The sequence below is a fragment of the Rhinatrema bivittatum genome, chromosome 8 (genome assembly GCF_901001135.1).
Source record: "Rhinatrema bivittatum chromosome 8, aRhiBiv1.1, whole genome shotgun sequence".
In the NCBI taxonomy this organism is placed as follows: domain Eukaryota; kingdom Metazoa; phylum Chordata; class Amphibia; order Gymnophiona; family Rhinatrematidae; genus Rhinatrema; species Rhinatrema bivittatum.
The window spans coordinates 27,445,937-27,459,897 of record NC_042622.1 but is presented as its reverse complement, the minus strand read 5'-3'; the positions used below and the strand labels follow the sequence as shown (position 1 = coordinate 27,459,897).

The following is a 13,961-nucleotide window of genomic DNA, read 5'->3' as shown; positions in this document are numbered from 1 at the left end:
AAAAAATCAAATTTTCCACAGATTTCTTTTTTATTCAAAGACTGAAATGCATAGGCAAAATAAAATAAAAACTGAAAACAATGAACCCCTATGTATAACTTATGTGTCTAAGTCATGTTAGGTTTACCCAGCATTCCTAGGGGTAAAGTCAGTTAGGGGGTTTGGATTTACTTGCACGCTTTATATAAAAGTCGACCATATGTTCATACATTTCAGAGGCATTTTCAGCAGGGTAGTGTTTGTGGATTTGTGTGTGTAAGCCCATTGAGAAAATTTGTGTAATGTGCACGGTATTTGCAGCATAACTTATGCAGGATTTTGAAAATTGCTCCCATTGTGGTTGACAGGGAGACATTCAGCTTGCTCAATGAATGTGCAAAAATTGATTAATATTAATCTTCTCTTTCAACCATGTACTATTACTACTAGTTAACATTTCTATAGCACTACATTTCTATAGCACTACATTAACAGTGCTGTACAAACATAGAAAATGACTGTCCCTGCTCAATAGAGCTTACAATCTAATAACACAAACAGACAGGCCAAGAGACTTGGGGTATTTCATAAAGCAAGACAAGTCAACAAGTCTAAAAGCAGACGATCAGGCATAAGATTGTACTGTAATAAACCTGGTATAGCAGGTCTCCATGCTCCTCTCCCTCGTGCTCTCTCTCTCATAGCATGGTATGCAACTGTTGTGGACAGACCTATCATTCAAGAACTGGACTCCTGGGCCAACTTGGTGGCCAGTGCTATGCCCGGCCACTGAGAGGAACTGGGGTCTGATTCCTGGCTCAGAGATGCTGTGGAGGCAGTGTTCACGGTCCCGGGAGGAAACAGAGTCATGGTCATCTTGCAATGGCGAGAGCTAGTGGTTAGATTTAGGTCCCATGTCCGCAGTATTACTAACTGGGGAGAAAGCAGGATGACCCAAACTCTTAAACCTGCTTTCCTAAAACCTGTATACTAGCAGGTTGACATGATAAATGAGGGTAGATAATCTGGTTAGCGACCTCCTAAAATTGACTCTAGTGGTAGCCAAGGAAAGATCCCTGCATATATTAGCAGTGTGGAGCAGGGAAAGTCTAATCTGCTGAGCTCAATGGCCCTAGACATAAAAATACAATACACAGAATCAACAGAAAGCAAAGAAGTCTATTATAAAATGTAATCTCTGCATATTCTACGAAGGAGTTGAAATGCTTCCCATTTAAGCCAGCCTTGGAAAAGAAAGAAGCATCTGGCTTACTATTTAATTCAGTCAGCCTGTTTTCATGCAGGGTACGTGCGACATGAAGGCATGACCAAGAGTTCCTTCTTAGTGCACATGGAGGAAACCAAGATGTCTTCTGCTGATCTGCAATCTCATCTTTGAACAACTGCTCAACACCCATCCTGACACCAAGATCAAACTAAATGACCTCCACCTGTCCTTGAAGTATAACTTTTCGGGGAGGGTTTTTTTTTTTTTTGGTTTTTTTTCAATCAACAGTCATGAGTGCAAAAAAAAAACACATTTTCAAATCAAATCTGGTTTGCTTTTCTCTCTCTCTCAAGTCAAGGGCTGGAAAATTAACAAGTAAGTTTTTGCTCATCCGGCTGGAGGGTTCTTGTGCAGGTTGCACTGCAGAATACACCAAAAACTCCCTCAGTCAGTCAAGCAGATGTGTCGAAGAGGAAGCAGCATCGCAACCATAAACCGCAAGATAAGACGCAGAGGATATGCACACTGTCAGCATGAAAATATTAAAAAGAACAAGCATGCAAGGGGCAGATGAAAAAGGAGAAACCAAGGCAATTTATTAGCGCCTCGGTTGCTCAGGGTCGCAGACCGCGATTGTAAATAGTGCCAGCACTTTTAATCTCTTTACAGAAGGCTGGCAGCTGCACCCAAAATATTTTCAGAATTTGTGCGTTCACTACCTCCCCCACTGGTCTTTGTTTTTTATTTTGCTAAATCCTGTGAACGTAATAACCCTTAAGAAACGAAGAGAGAATCACAATTTATTCCAAACTCTGGTGCTTCCAGTCTCCTCATCTTCAGGCGCAATGCCGCAGCTAATATTTTAAGAACCTGATTTTTAGTGTCTTTCTGGCGTAGAACTGACTGCTACTCTCACTTATATTCCAAAGGACATGATATGTGATCGGAGCAAGAGTGCAGATAACATTTCAGGCTTGCCTTTGATGTTCGTGACATCTGAAAAAAAGCTTCCTTCAAGAAGAAGGCAACATCGAGGTGAAGCGAGCTACTAACCCATAATAACGGACCAGGTCCCAAAAGTCCTACCCTACGCTCTTAATGACCCCAGCAGATTGAGAGGTATAGGTGTATGGCACGTAGCCAAACAAACTTGCTCTACGAGACGCTGATTTCTATCCTCTTTTGAACTTGCTTACTCCGCCACACCACTTAAGTTTCCTTAAGATCCCAAAAGAAATGCACCATATCTGGCAATACCGGACGCCCAGTTTTTGGAAGTGATCTTGGGTTTCTTGGTGACGCTCAAGAGTATATCAAAGAGGAATCAATGCCACAAGCTGCACAACACTTTTGTTTCAAGATGATGAATCTTGATTTGGATAGTTTACCATTAAAAAAAAGCTTCCACGGAGCATGGAGATCGCCATTTTGTCCCTTGGATCACTAGAATATCATACAATGCGACAGAGGGTTCACAGTAAAGGCTGTTGTACACAACAAGCTTGTCCAGGGGAACCCCTGAATGCTCTGGTTTTCTGTACAGCTATAATGGAAGTGGCATGAGACAGATTTGCATAGACTGGAGTCACGGGATATGCAAATATTCACTGGGGGAATCCACAAAACCAGAGGGGTGAGGTGTGCATCTGGCGCTGGACTGGGAAACAGCGGAGCGGCCCGTCTGCCCACAGTAACCGAGAATTTCAAGAATAAAACGGTGGGCTGGGTACAGTGCTGCGTCACGCAGAAGGCCTGTGGAGGCAACATTCAGGGCCACGAGGGAAGGGGAGGCTCACAAGTTATCCAGCCATTTGAACATGGAGTCACTTATCCAGCTGGACAAAGAAGAGGCATAGAGAAGCCGTCCGGGACAAGGGAAAGTTATCTGGCTAACTTAGCAGATTTTCATGTGGAGCCAGATAACTTTAGACCTACTGTAGAGCAAGTCCAAAGTTATCCAGCCTTGTCTGACTGGATAACTTGCTACTTAAGCGGATATCTTCAAAGATACCCAGTTATGTAGTATTGTACATTAAAAAAAAAAAAAGAAAAGATGTATAAGCGAGCTTGCGGTCCAATTCCCTCCCTCTCCCAACTGCAAGTCTCATAAAATGGCCATGCACCCCCCCCCCCCCACCTTACACACACACACCCCTTCTAAAGCTGTCCTAAATGTGAAAAAAATGTTGTGGGGTCATCAGGTCAGCCCCCCCCCCCCCCCACACACACACACACACCCTTTCCCTGGTTCTGTTTTTACATCGAAATCAGGCTGAACCCACCTTTAGCCATGCACTATCCCTATGTCCTGGGCCATGCTCCCCCCCCCCCCCCCCCGACCCTTAAAACCCCAGCCGGGAGTGAGGGACGCTCTTACCCGCTCCCGGGGATGCCAGCGATGCCCTGTCAGAAGCCGCTCCGGAAATGCGCGTGACCTGCAGTTCACGCTTCTAGCGCCGAGCGTCGCTGAGGACAACGTGCGTGCCTCGCTCCTGGCTGCGGTGCGTGCAGGGAAGGAATCAGGCTGCAGGCCGACTTCTTTTTACATTTTACAGTGCTGCTTAAAGTATTTTTTTGAAGCTATCCTATGAAGTAGCAGGTTATCTGGCCACACAAGGCTGCATAACTGTAAAACCTAACTGGTTATAGTCAAGCACAGCTGATTAGGTGTTAAAAGGGCTGGATATTCAAAGATATATCCAACTATCCAAAGATATATCCAACTAACTGACCCAAGATATTATTCAGCGGCATGGCTGAATATCCCCAAATAAACTGCTAGCTAGCCAGGTAAGTCTTATCTGGCTAACTTTACACCTGCTATTGAGCAGGTCTTACTTATCAAGTTAATGTAGCCGGATTAAGTCTGAATATCTCCACTTATACGGCCAAGTGGCACTGAATATTGACCTCATAAGTTAACCAGCTATATGTAACCAGATAACTTTGTGCGAGTATATTTAGAGAGATGTGCATCCCGCTGAATACCCGGGACAAGTCACCCAGCGAAGTTTAGCCGGATGACTTGTCTGCTCACCGGCTTACTGAATATATGGGCCTCGATATTTTTAGACAGAACCTATAGGAAAATCTATACTTAGCCTACTACAGAAAAGAACTGAAAGCGCTGCCAGAGATGCGGCGTCTGAAATCAGCTCCCTGCCGCACGCACAGCTTCCCCTGCACGTATCTTTATCAGGCAGCATCTGCTTCCTTACTGCGTGTCCTAGCAAAGGACGACACGCTGAACCCTGGGAGTCCTGTATCTAACAGTGTAAAATACACCAGGCCGCATGTGCTATCTCAAACCCCAGGGCTGGCTCCTTCCATCCACTTTTAGAAGTGAGCACAAAGGGGACAGGGAAGACAAGGCTTCAAATCTGTTTGGTAAGACACCAGTCACAAAGAAAGTGCAGGATCCGCAAGCTCTGGGATGCGCTGGTGTGAAACAGCACGTAGTTATTTCACACTACAAATCCTCCTTCATGTATACATTAGATTAATACCGGCCGCTTGCAAACTGGCACCAAAAAGACACCAGATGCCGGTGTTGAGAGATAAGAGAATACAAACGCAAGTTAATGGTGTCACCGCTGGGTTAGCTATTTTGTTCTGATGGTCTCCCGATGCAGAAACTGATTTCGAAATGCAGACCGTGTCGGGGTGATTGCATCGGCTGACCACTAAGATAAGTTTCTTTTAATTGCAAAAAAAATTCTTCCAAAAAAAAATATATATATATATTGCAATGAAGCCACATGATCAATCCTAAGGCAATGAAGGTTGTAATACCGGTAGTGCCTATTAAGATGGCGGATGTATTAATTTAATGTATACATGAAAGAGGCTTTCTAATATGATAATTCATTGTTTCCTTCACTTGTGCTGCACACCGCTGAGTAATATTTTGTGACATAAAAATGTCAGCCTTTCACAGAGCTTCCAGATCTGTAGAAGCCCTTTATTTTAGATTTTTTTTCCTTTTTAACCTAACAGGGCTTTTGCATTTTTGTTAAGGAGTCTAATACAAGAATTATAATATTCCCCAGCGTCCGGGCACATCTGTTTGAAACTAAGCAACAATGATCTCCAAAACATGGACTTTTAAGTCCTGCTTATGTTATTAAATGAATTGGGCATCACTGCCAAGACCTCTGGGCACCCACAATTTCAGTTTTACTCAAGCAGCTATAACTTCATGCAAATCCAAAGCAGATCAGAGGGAGACAATGACTACAAAACAAACCATTAACTGGCTGGAATGACAATATAAACACAACAGAGCAAAAATTAAATGGAAAAAATGCACATCTTTACGATAGACCTTGACTAACCCTGTGCAGAACACTGTGTTCCGGAGGCAGGGACTCTCTGGAGAGAAAACGTTGGTGCCTGCCATCCCCAGTCTACAGCATTAGATATCAACCACTTCCCCATGGATCTCATCTGTCATGTGGGGCCATAAGGAGAGATATTTACTCAGATATATCTGATCAGGGCAATGTATATTAAAAGTGTGGAAGGTAGGTGCTGCCAGTCAGTCAATCAGCTATGAGTTCTCTCTCTCAAAATGTGATATGGTGCAGGAGTTTTCAAATTTGTTCAAAAGCTCATCTACTACAGCATCTTTTGATTATTATTGTTCTGCTGGTCCAATACACAGTTTACTAAGATGCCAGTATTATTATACAGGACCAAATATTGCTACCAGATCTCTCTTATGTGGTATGGGTCTTATAGATTTAAACTATACATACAGAGCCACTATCATAGGCCTCCAAGCATAAACAGCGTCAACAAGTGCTGAAGTATGACAAACAATCTCCATCCTTAAACTTCCAAAGGAGCATGCATGGGGGGGGGGGGAAGAGGGGGGGGGAGAGGGGGGGGAAGAGAAAGAAACTCTTTCAAGAGCTGGAGCAACAAATAAGGCAAAGCTAATGGCAAATGCACAAAGATAGCGGGGAAAATAACAAGAGTTATTTCACAAATCACATGAAGATCCAAACTTGACCCACGAATGGCTGAACTGAAATCTAAAGATGAGGGACTGGTAACTGAGCTACAGATAAGATGGTTTACAGTAAGCACAGCAAACAATGACAAAGCAGAGACCTGCAGCAGGGTGTAAGGCACAGAACCGGCCACGATTATACTGTACGCACAATGCGTTGCTGGCTGCCGCAAGGTGGCACGGCTCATCCACTAAAAAGCGCGTACGCACTACAGCATCACCACACCAGAAAAACATTGGGATCAGGACCCTGAGAGAACTTGCAGAGACTGGAGAAGACGTGATCCCCTGGGGCATTCCCATTCCAACCACTAAAAGCTCCCTGCAAGAAAACCAGACAGATCGGGGAAAAGAGAAAAACACAACCTCACACCGAATAGGGTCAGTACCAAGCGAGTACGCCGGGTTACATATGGACAGCCGGAAGATGCAATCAGAGACCAAGGCAACGAGGTAGAGCATACAGAAATAGTCCCAGTCGCATTGGATGCCACTGGTCTGATTACAAGAACTACCAAGTGCAAATGGTGGGGGAGGGGAGGGGAGTCTGGGGGTGGGGGTGTGTTCAGGCAGCCACCACACAAACTGCAAGTAGCACGCGCCAGCGCCAAGCAGCGCGCACTATTTGCAAACGCAGAAAAAGGCTACAAACATCATGCGCGCCAATGCGACCCACGCTAACCCTTTTATATAGGGAGAGATGACAGCTAAACACGGAAGCCAATACTCCTTGACTACAGTAATTATTTTTTCCTGTCCATATGGAATTAGAAATTCCTTCACCAAAGAAGAACATTTTATTGGCCAGACCGTTTGAAGAAAACTGCTTAGTGGCTAAATATTTCACCAGCATACTACAAACAATTAATTCCTAATTTCCATTTCATGCTGGAAATGGATCCTCTGCCACCAATAAGATGGACAGCAGGATACCTGCCTGCCGATATAATGTAAACTTCTTATTAGATGTAGCCATGGTAACAGTATGTATTGTATAGTGGGCTGTGTTGCGTTGTAGCTTTGGTGGCAATGGAGAAGCAATGGCCTGGGTTCTGATTCCCTGCCAGTCGCACTGCTACCTCAGATCACCCTGAAACTTGCTCTGTCGGGCATCAGGCACATCTTGCACCAACCCTGCACCATCTCGGTAAACAAAGATGTGGTAATCAAATACAAGATGGAGAACATCCCCACACCAGATAAACTCATTTAAGAAGCCGAGTAATCACCGGCAACAGAGCAGTTCAGGAATCGGCCGTTCATTTCCTCAAGGATGGGCGAGAAAAGGGCCAATGTCTAAGTTAAGCTCACTTCTATTATTAACTGGCAAGAGACAAAGGAAACATTAATAGCTTTTCAAGCTGTAAGATATACAGCATTGTTCAATTACTTACCAATCCTGTACTACTCTGTTGTAGCAAACGTCTACCATGGATCTTGTGGAGTCAGGTCACTGAGAATTAACAGCTTCTCAATGATACTTTATACCCCCCACCATCAAAGTTAATGGCTGCAATCCAATCAACTACATTTTATATCTTGATACCTAATCTCTTTGGGTCCATTTAGTCCTTATCAGAGATGAGCCCAGAAAACAGCAAGGTAAGCAAGTAAGCAACGCCGTGAGGATAACAACAAAGAATAGATGCCCAAGGGTCTTTTTCAAAACTTTAATTGGTGGAGACGTCTATGATAAATTAAAAATGCCCAACTCGTGCCGAGTTTCGCCACATTCCAGTGACTGCCTCAGGGACTTAAATGAGAGCACACTGAGTGACTATTAAATAATTCCAACAACATCCGCATAAAAACGTATCGTAAATGAATAACGTAGCGCTTAAGCCTCTCCCGGTTCCATTCTCTGATGGCGCTGCGTACGTGTTTCTGCGCGTCAGCGTGTGCTGTCTCCACTCGATACTGAACAATGTGGTATTAGGTAGAGAGCTGCAATGAATCTGGGGTGTCTATAAGTAGGGATAGGCATTTTTCTCTTTAAATTGTTTTTGTTTCCACCTTATGCATTTAACATAAGAACGACGCTGTAGAGCGCCTTCAGCAGCCAATCGAGATGCGGCTTTCACCCTTCAACCTCACGGCATACTGAGGCTTGACCTTGACTTTGCCGTGGAAGAAGTTGCACCACTTGACTAGAAATAAAAACCCTCCTACTTTAGAATATCATCACATAAAAACTGTCCATGTATCAAAGCAACCTAGCAACTGTCGGTAGATGAAGACCTCTTAGCCTGCCAGTAATATGCATCTTTCAGAAAGCAAAATTATGTTTTTTTGGCAGGCTATACAATGGATTTAGCACAATTTTTGGACCTGGGAGACATCAATTGTTGACAATGAAGGGCTTCCAAGTGTTTGACAGTTCTTGCAAAAACCTATCATTTCTTACCATTGGTTTTGATCTATTCACTGGAGGCCACATGAACAGTGGAAGTCACATCCCACTCCCCTGTTCCCTGCATTTTCACAGCTTTCTGAAGTCTTACCTGGACAACAGGATGACCCCCGGTGCATGCTTTGACCGCTCCACGACTGCCCTCCGTTTCATAGTGTGCGCGATGGTGCGGTTTAGGCTGGACTTCAATCTGTAGTTCATAAGGTCCCGACTGACTTGACAATGGCCATTCAAGAGGAGGGAGGGAAGCCACAGGAAGGCTGGAAAGGCACAAACCACAGTGGTTTGAAGGTGCTGCATACAGCCGATAAGCTCCTTTTAAAAATGCACGCTCACTTCTGAAATCTGTGCCAAGCTGTTGGCTAGACAGGGGAATGAGTTACAAAAAAGAGGGGAAGCTGTGTCCAAGATGGATGTGGTTCGGAGTCAAAATGCAGCAGATTGACCAGCTTTGTGAACAGGCAAAAAGGAAGCAGGCTACTTTAAAAAATGAAACCAGTGTTACTAGTGAGCAATAAGGCAGGAGTAGGTGTGTGGCAACAGAGATTATACCATATGTCTCAGATGAATATAAAGACACAAGCTAAAAACGAGCACCTTATACCCTCCAGGGAAATGTAGTAAAATGTGGTTCTCTCACATACCCAAATAAGACTCGCCGTGTTTATTAAACAACATTTTATTGGGCGTGAAGGAGGAATCATTAATCTGTTTAATCTGCTGACAGTTTTTAACAGATCAGGTAGGTGGAAGGCCTACAAGTGTTTTTATACTGGCAGACCTTCAAGCAAATTTTCACAATTTTGGCAACGTCCAGACCGTACAAAAGTGCCCATGGATGATTTTGCACCTGCTTTAACTGCGGGTGGACTCTTAAGTGGGAAAGTGAGCAAGGGGATTTCAAAAACAAAGTCCCAGGAATGCCCCTTTTTTTCCCCGTGGCTAAATCTAAGCCACCCTGTGAAACTCAGCGGCTACATTTACTGATTGGGAAAGTGGGGGGAGGGAAGGCCATTTTCAGCTCCCCGGTTATCTGAGTACATCCCTTAAAAAATTCCCTCTTAATAAGAGATTAGCTAGAGAATGGAATTTTAACATCTGATCATATGATCTCCTCTGCCCAATCACAGCTTTCCAAATGCAGCTTTATAAAGCAACAGCAGGCCTCTAAAGTTTTGGTTCAACTTGTTTTTTTCGTTTCTTTTGTGGCTTTGTTTTCATTTGGTTAGTGCAATGTTTTTTCAGTTCAGTTCATTTGCTAAACCGAAAAAAAATATTAAACAAGAAAAAAAAACCAACCAAAAACATAACACAAAAAACAAAAAAAAGCCCTCGGGGGGGGGGGGGGGGGGGGGCCCTGGATGGGTCGACTTAGACAAAAACTGCCATGGCAAGGTGCCATGACCTAGGTCCAGACCTGGCCTTCCAGTTGCTCCTACCCAGGTCCCAGGACCTGGACATCACTTTGGGGCCTTCCACTGGTGCAGACAGCACCATTCTGGCGTACAGCTGTACAATTCAAAGGCCTAGGCGCTGGGCCCGGGTAGGTTTTTTGGTTTTTGTTTTGTTTTTGGTTTTTTTTAGCAGGGAAGGCCCAGCCAGGGGCCCTTTTTTAAATGCCACAAATATGAAAATACTGAAAATGTTGGGGGTTATTTCATAGGCGGCTATTTTTTAGTTCATTCCATGGCCTCACCTGTTGCATTTTTTACCATTTGTTACCAAATGAATACTTAATCCCTATAAATGTGACAAGTCATATGCGACATGGTGCATTCAAGACAGAACAGAGAATGGAACAGTACAAAATTAACACTTCTAAACTTTTAGAAAACATAGGATTAAACCCAAATGAGTGCAAGGATTTTATACTGTTTTATACTGTTTCCCTAACACACCAACACGACACTGACATTACTCTAGGGCAAGGTCTAATGAGACCTCTGTCATACTCAGACAAGCTGATACCTCAGATGCCATGTTTGTAAAGGGAAAAAAACACTTTTAAGGGCCAAAAAGGATACCACCTTACATATACATATTTGGAATTGGGTAAAAATATTTATTAGCAGACAGTTTTGACAGCAGGAAGTTCACGGAACACCTATAACGGACATTTTAATTATCTGTGCCCCTGAATCTCAATATATTTAACGATGAAGCGAATCCATGGGATCAAATCATGATGAGGCCTCTATTCACTTCCAACGCAAACGCATTCGGTGTGAACAGAATTTTGGAACAGGGAGCTAATTATAATGGCATTTGAATGAAAATGCAAGGAAACGCCACATCAATCACTTTTAGGAATATCAGCAATCTTTGCATGGGCAGAAGGAAAGAGATTGTTCCTTTGTGTGTAGGGACATTGTATTGGAACATTATCTGTTTTGAGATGAGTATTGTTTCATTTGGAAAATATATAGAGGAGGTGACTCTTTGCACCCATACTATTGACTTTTTTGGATGTTCCCATGTGATATATATTAACAACATTGAAGGTCGTTAAGGCTTAGCAATATTCATTGCAAGTGGCTTTTATAGAAAATGAAGTAAATACCAAAAAATATTGGAGTTAAAAATAAAGTAATGTGACCTATGACCAACTGTGAGTTTGACTGACAGACAAACTCCTTGCGTATGGTTCCTACAAATCAAATTATAAAAGGCTAGCGATTTTGACTATGTGGCTAATTTAAATGATATGAAAGCAAACCAGTGAAACCAATTGCATCTTTATATTTACCAAAATTCTGTCATCGACCTGGGTAAAGACACAGAGGAACAATCTCTCTCCTATCCAGACAAGGGCTGATGATAGTCACAAAATGTATGGAATTTTACTGAAACCATGATCTGTAATCTCACCAATGTATTTCATAATTTAATATCTCATCTTAAATTTTTAAAACCTAATAACTGTATATGATGTGATCCACTGCATAAAGATCAGAGTCGGAGCACCATAAATGCATAAATATTTAGATTACAAAAATATTTAATGGATCAATATTTCCATTTTAATTTTTTCATGAAGTAAAATTACTCTGCACTGTGCCCTAAATCTATAGGATGTTCAAAAAATATAATTTTTTGCAAATACGTTTTAATATGTAGAGATAGTACCGAGTTAAGCGTCCCTACACAGTGATGACACCTTCCATATACTCACTGAACACAAGGTGTGCACGGGCGGCACCAGAGCAAAGTTCACCGGCAGTGTTCCTGCCAACCAGCTTAAGCTTTGCTCCAGAGGGCCCATGTTTATGGGGGACTAGTTCGGCCCCCAGGCATGATTAATCAAGTCTGCTGAGACAATTCATACCTGTAGCATGAAACTTAGTACCAGCTCTGATGCTACCATGGTGGTCGAGAGAAGCCAGGTAAAAATGAAATTTCTCAGGCTTTAAATCAAGCTGGTTGTTCCTCATTAATTGAACTGTACTCAATTTTTAAACTTTGTTTTTTAGTGGAATTGTGTAGTCAGAATATCTCTCTAATTTATATAGTAACTTTAATAAGTTTTAATTCTCTACTCTTTTGTGGTATTCAAATTGACTCTTGCTTTAAATAGTTGTAAAATAAATTAGGGCTTAAATCTAGGCATAAAACTATTACCTTAAGCTACACACATTAAAAATCATACAACTTGGGTAGCCCGGTGGCAAATGCTGTGGCAACATTCATGGCCCCTGGGGTGGGATGAAGAGTTCCAGCTACCACAGAATGACGACACCTAGTGGCCAGACTCAGGGTTTGCACTTTTCTGGCTCCAGAGGGAAGTACAAGGACCATATGGTGCAATGATTGGGTTAAACTGGAAGGTGATAAAAATAGGGGGAAAGGCCTTGGATTCTACAAATTAAGTTTCTTGGTCCATAGCCCAACAGAGTCCATTTCTGACTGTCCTGGAAACCCAAAGGAGTAGGTGGCAATTACAGAACCAAAATAACCCCCACAGAACTTACCTGCAGATAGGTATTGCAGGCACCAACTGTTTTGGCCAAGTTGGCGATACCAATAGAATTGACTCTGGTCCTGGATTTCTGTTATCTTCCTGCTCACAAGTTCCAAGGTATTCAGCGGTCTGAAAAACATGACATGGGATACTGCCCTTGTGGGTCGTCAGTGGCGAAGGTTCAGGACTGGTTTTCCACATTTTAATCGGGACACCACATGAGACGTCTGTTGTAAGGTTGTTCATGGCATCCATGAGACTAGGAGAACTGGACAACTGGCTGTAAGTGACGGAGGAGCTGTCCTCCCTCAAACCGATGTGAGGCGAAGGTTGAGGAGAGGGGGACCTTGAATGCCGTGGAGACGTGGTGGGCTGTTGAGGATTGTAGAGCTCAGCACAGGAGTACTTTCTTTTTGCGCCTGGTGATGAAGACCTTGAGTAAGGACGGGGCGATGGGGAATGAGGTCCCAAGCAGGTGTCCTCTGTGATGCTTGCTCGTGGTGACATTATTGGAGAGGTTCTAGGAGAATAAGGAGTATGGATGTTTTGAAACTGTGGACATGGGTCATCACTAGGACCATTATTTGGTGAAACACAGGGTGATGTGTAGGGAGAGAAACTGGTCTCTGAAATGAAACTTGCAGAGGAGCCACTGCTAGCAGGGCTCAAACAAGCTGGTTCTCTGTAGCCCTCAAAGCCAGGGACAGGCAAAGTAAACCTTGGGCTAGTGGTAGCTGTGTTAGACTGATGCTCTACCAAAAGATCTGAATCTCTGCTGCGGAAGTGAACACCTGAATGAATCAGTTCATGAGATGGAGTGATCTCAATCCTAGGGCTCAAAGCTGGGGCACCGGCAGCCTTGATAGGGTCCAAGCAGTATCTTGACCCTATACTATCTGGCTGTCCATATCTGCCCATGGGATTTGCAGAAAGCCTAGGAAAAGCCAAAGGGCTGTATGGCTTGAGGCCATAGTCCGAGATTTCATCAGGAGGGTGTGCAACTCCAGAGGGTGGGCTGATGATTTTATGTGAAGGAGTCGGTTCTTCTGGAAAAAGAAGGGTCTCTTTAAGACTATTAATATTACTAAAATAAGGTACAATCAAGGATATAAAAATGCCAATTGATAATCTGAATGTATCTTTCATATTAAGTACTGGTAAGTAAATAGCATCAAACCAGCTTCAAACGGTATTTGTTCCACATCGAGAGTAGCTGTTTTGCATGGCTGAGTTAATGTCTCAACTCAGGTCTGCCTCATAAACCAACAGCAAGTTGAATATGAAGGACCAAAGTGAAAATGATTAACCAGTTGCTTACATTTGGCTTCCACCAAAGTATATTATAAAAACTAAGGTATGGAATCTATAGTTT

The 13,961-nt window shown here is 43.1% G+C and overlaps 1 protein-coding gene across 4 annotated transcripts in view; it reads right to left on the bottom strand.

Moving 5' to 3' along the window:
* The window catches only part of NFATC2 (nuclear factor of activated T cells 2), a 176,327-nt gene that overhangs the window by 154,926 nt on the left and 7,440 nt on the right, over window positions 1-13,961 (bottom strand). For 3 of the 4 annotated variants that reach the window (XM_029611704.1, XM_029611703.1, XM_029611701.1), the window contains exons 2-3: window positions 12,600-13,635; window positions 8,723-8,891 (exon numbers count right to left, since the gene is read on the bottom strand). In XM_029611704.1, the coding sequence (XP_029467564.1) occupies window positions 8,723-8,891; window positions 12,600-13,635 (1,205 nt within the window). The remainder of the gene's footprint in view (window positions 1-8,722; window positions 8,892-12,599; window positions 13,636-13,961) is intronic. The other variant, XM_029611702.1, reaches the window with a different exon arrangement.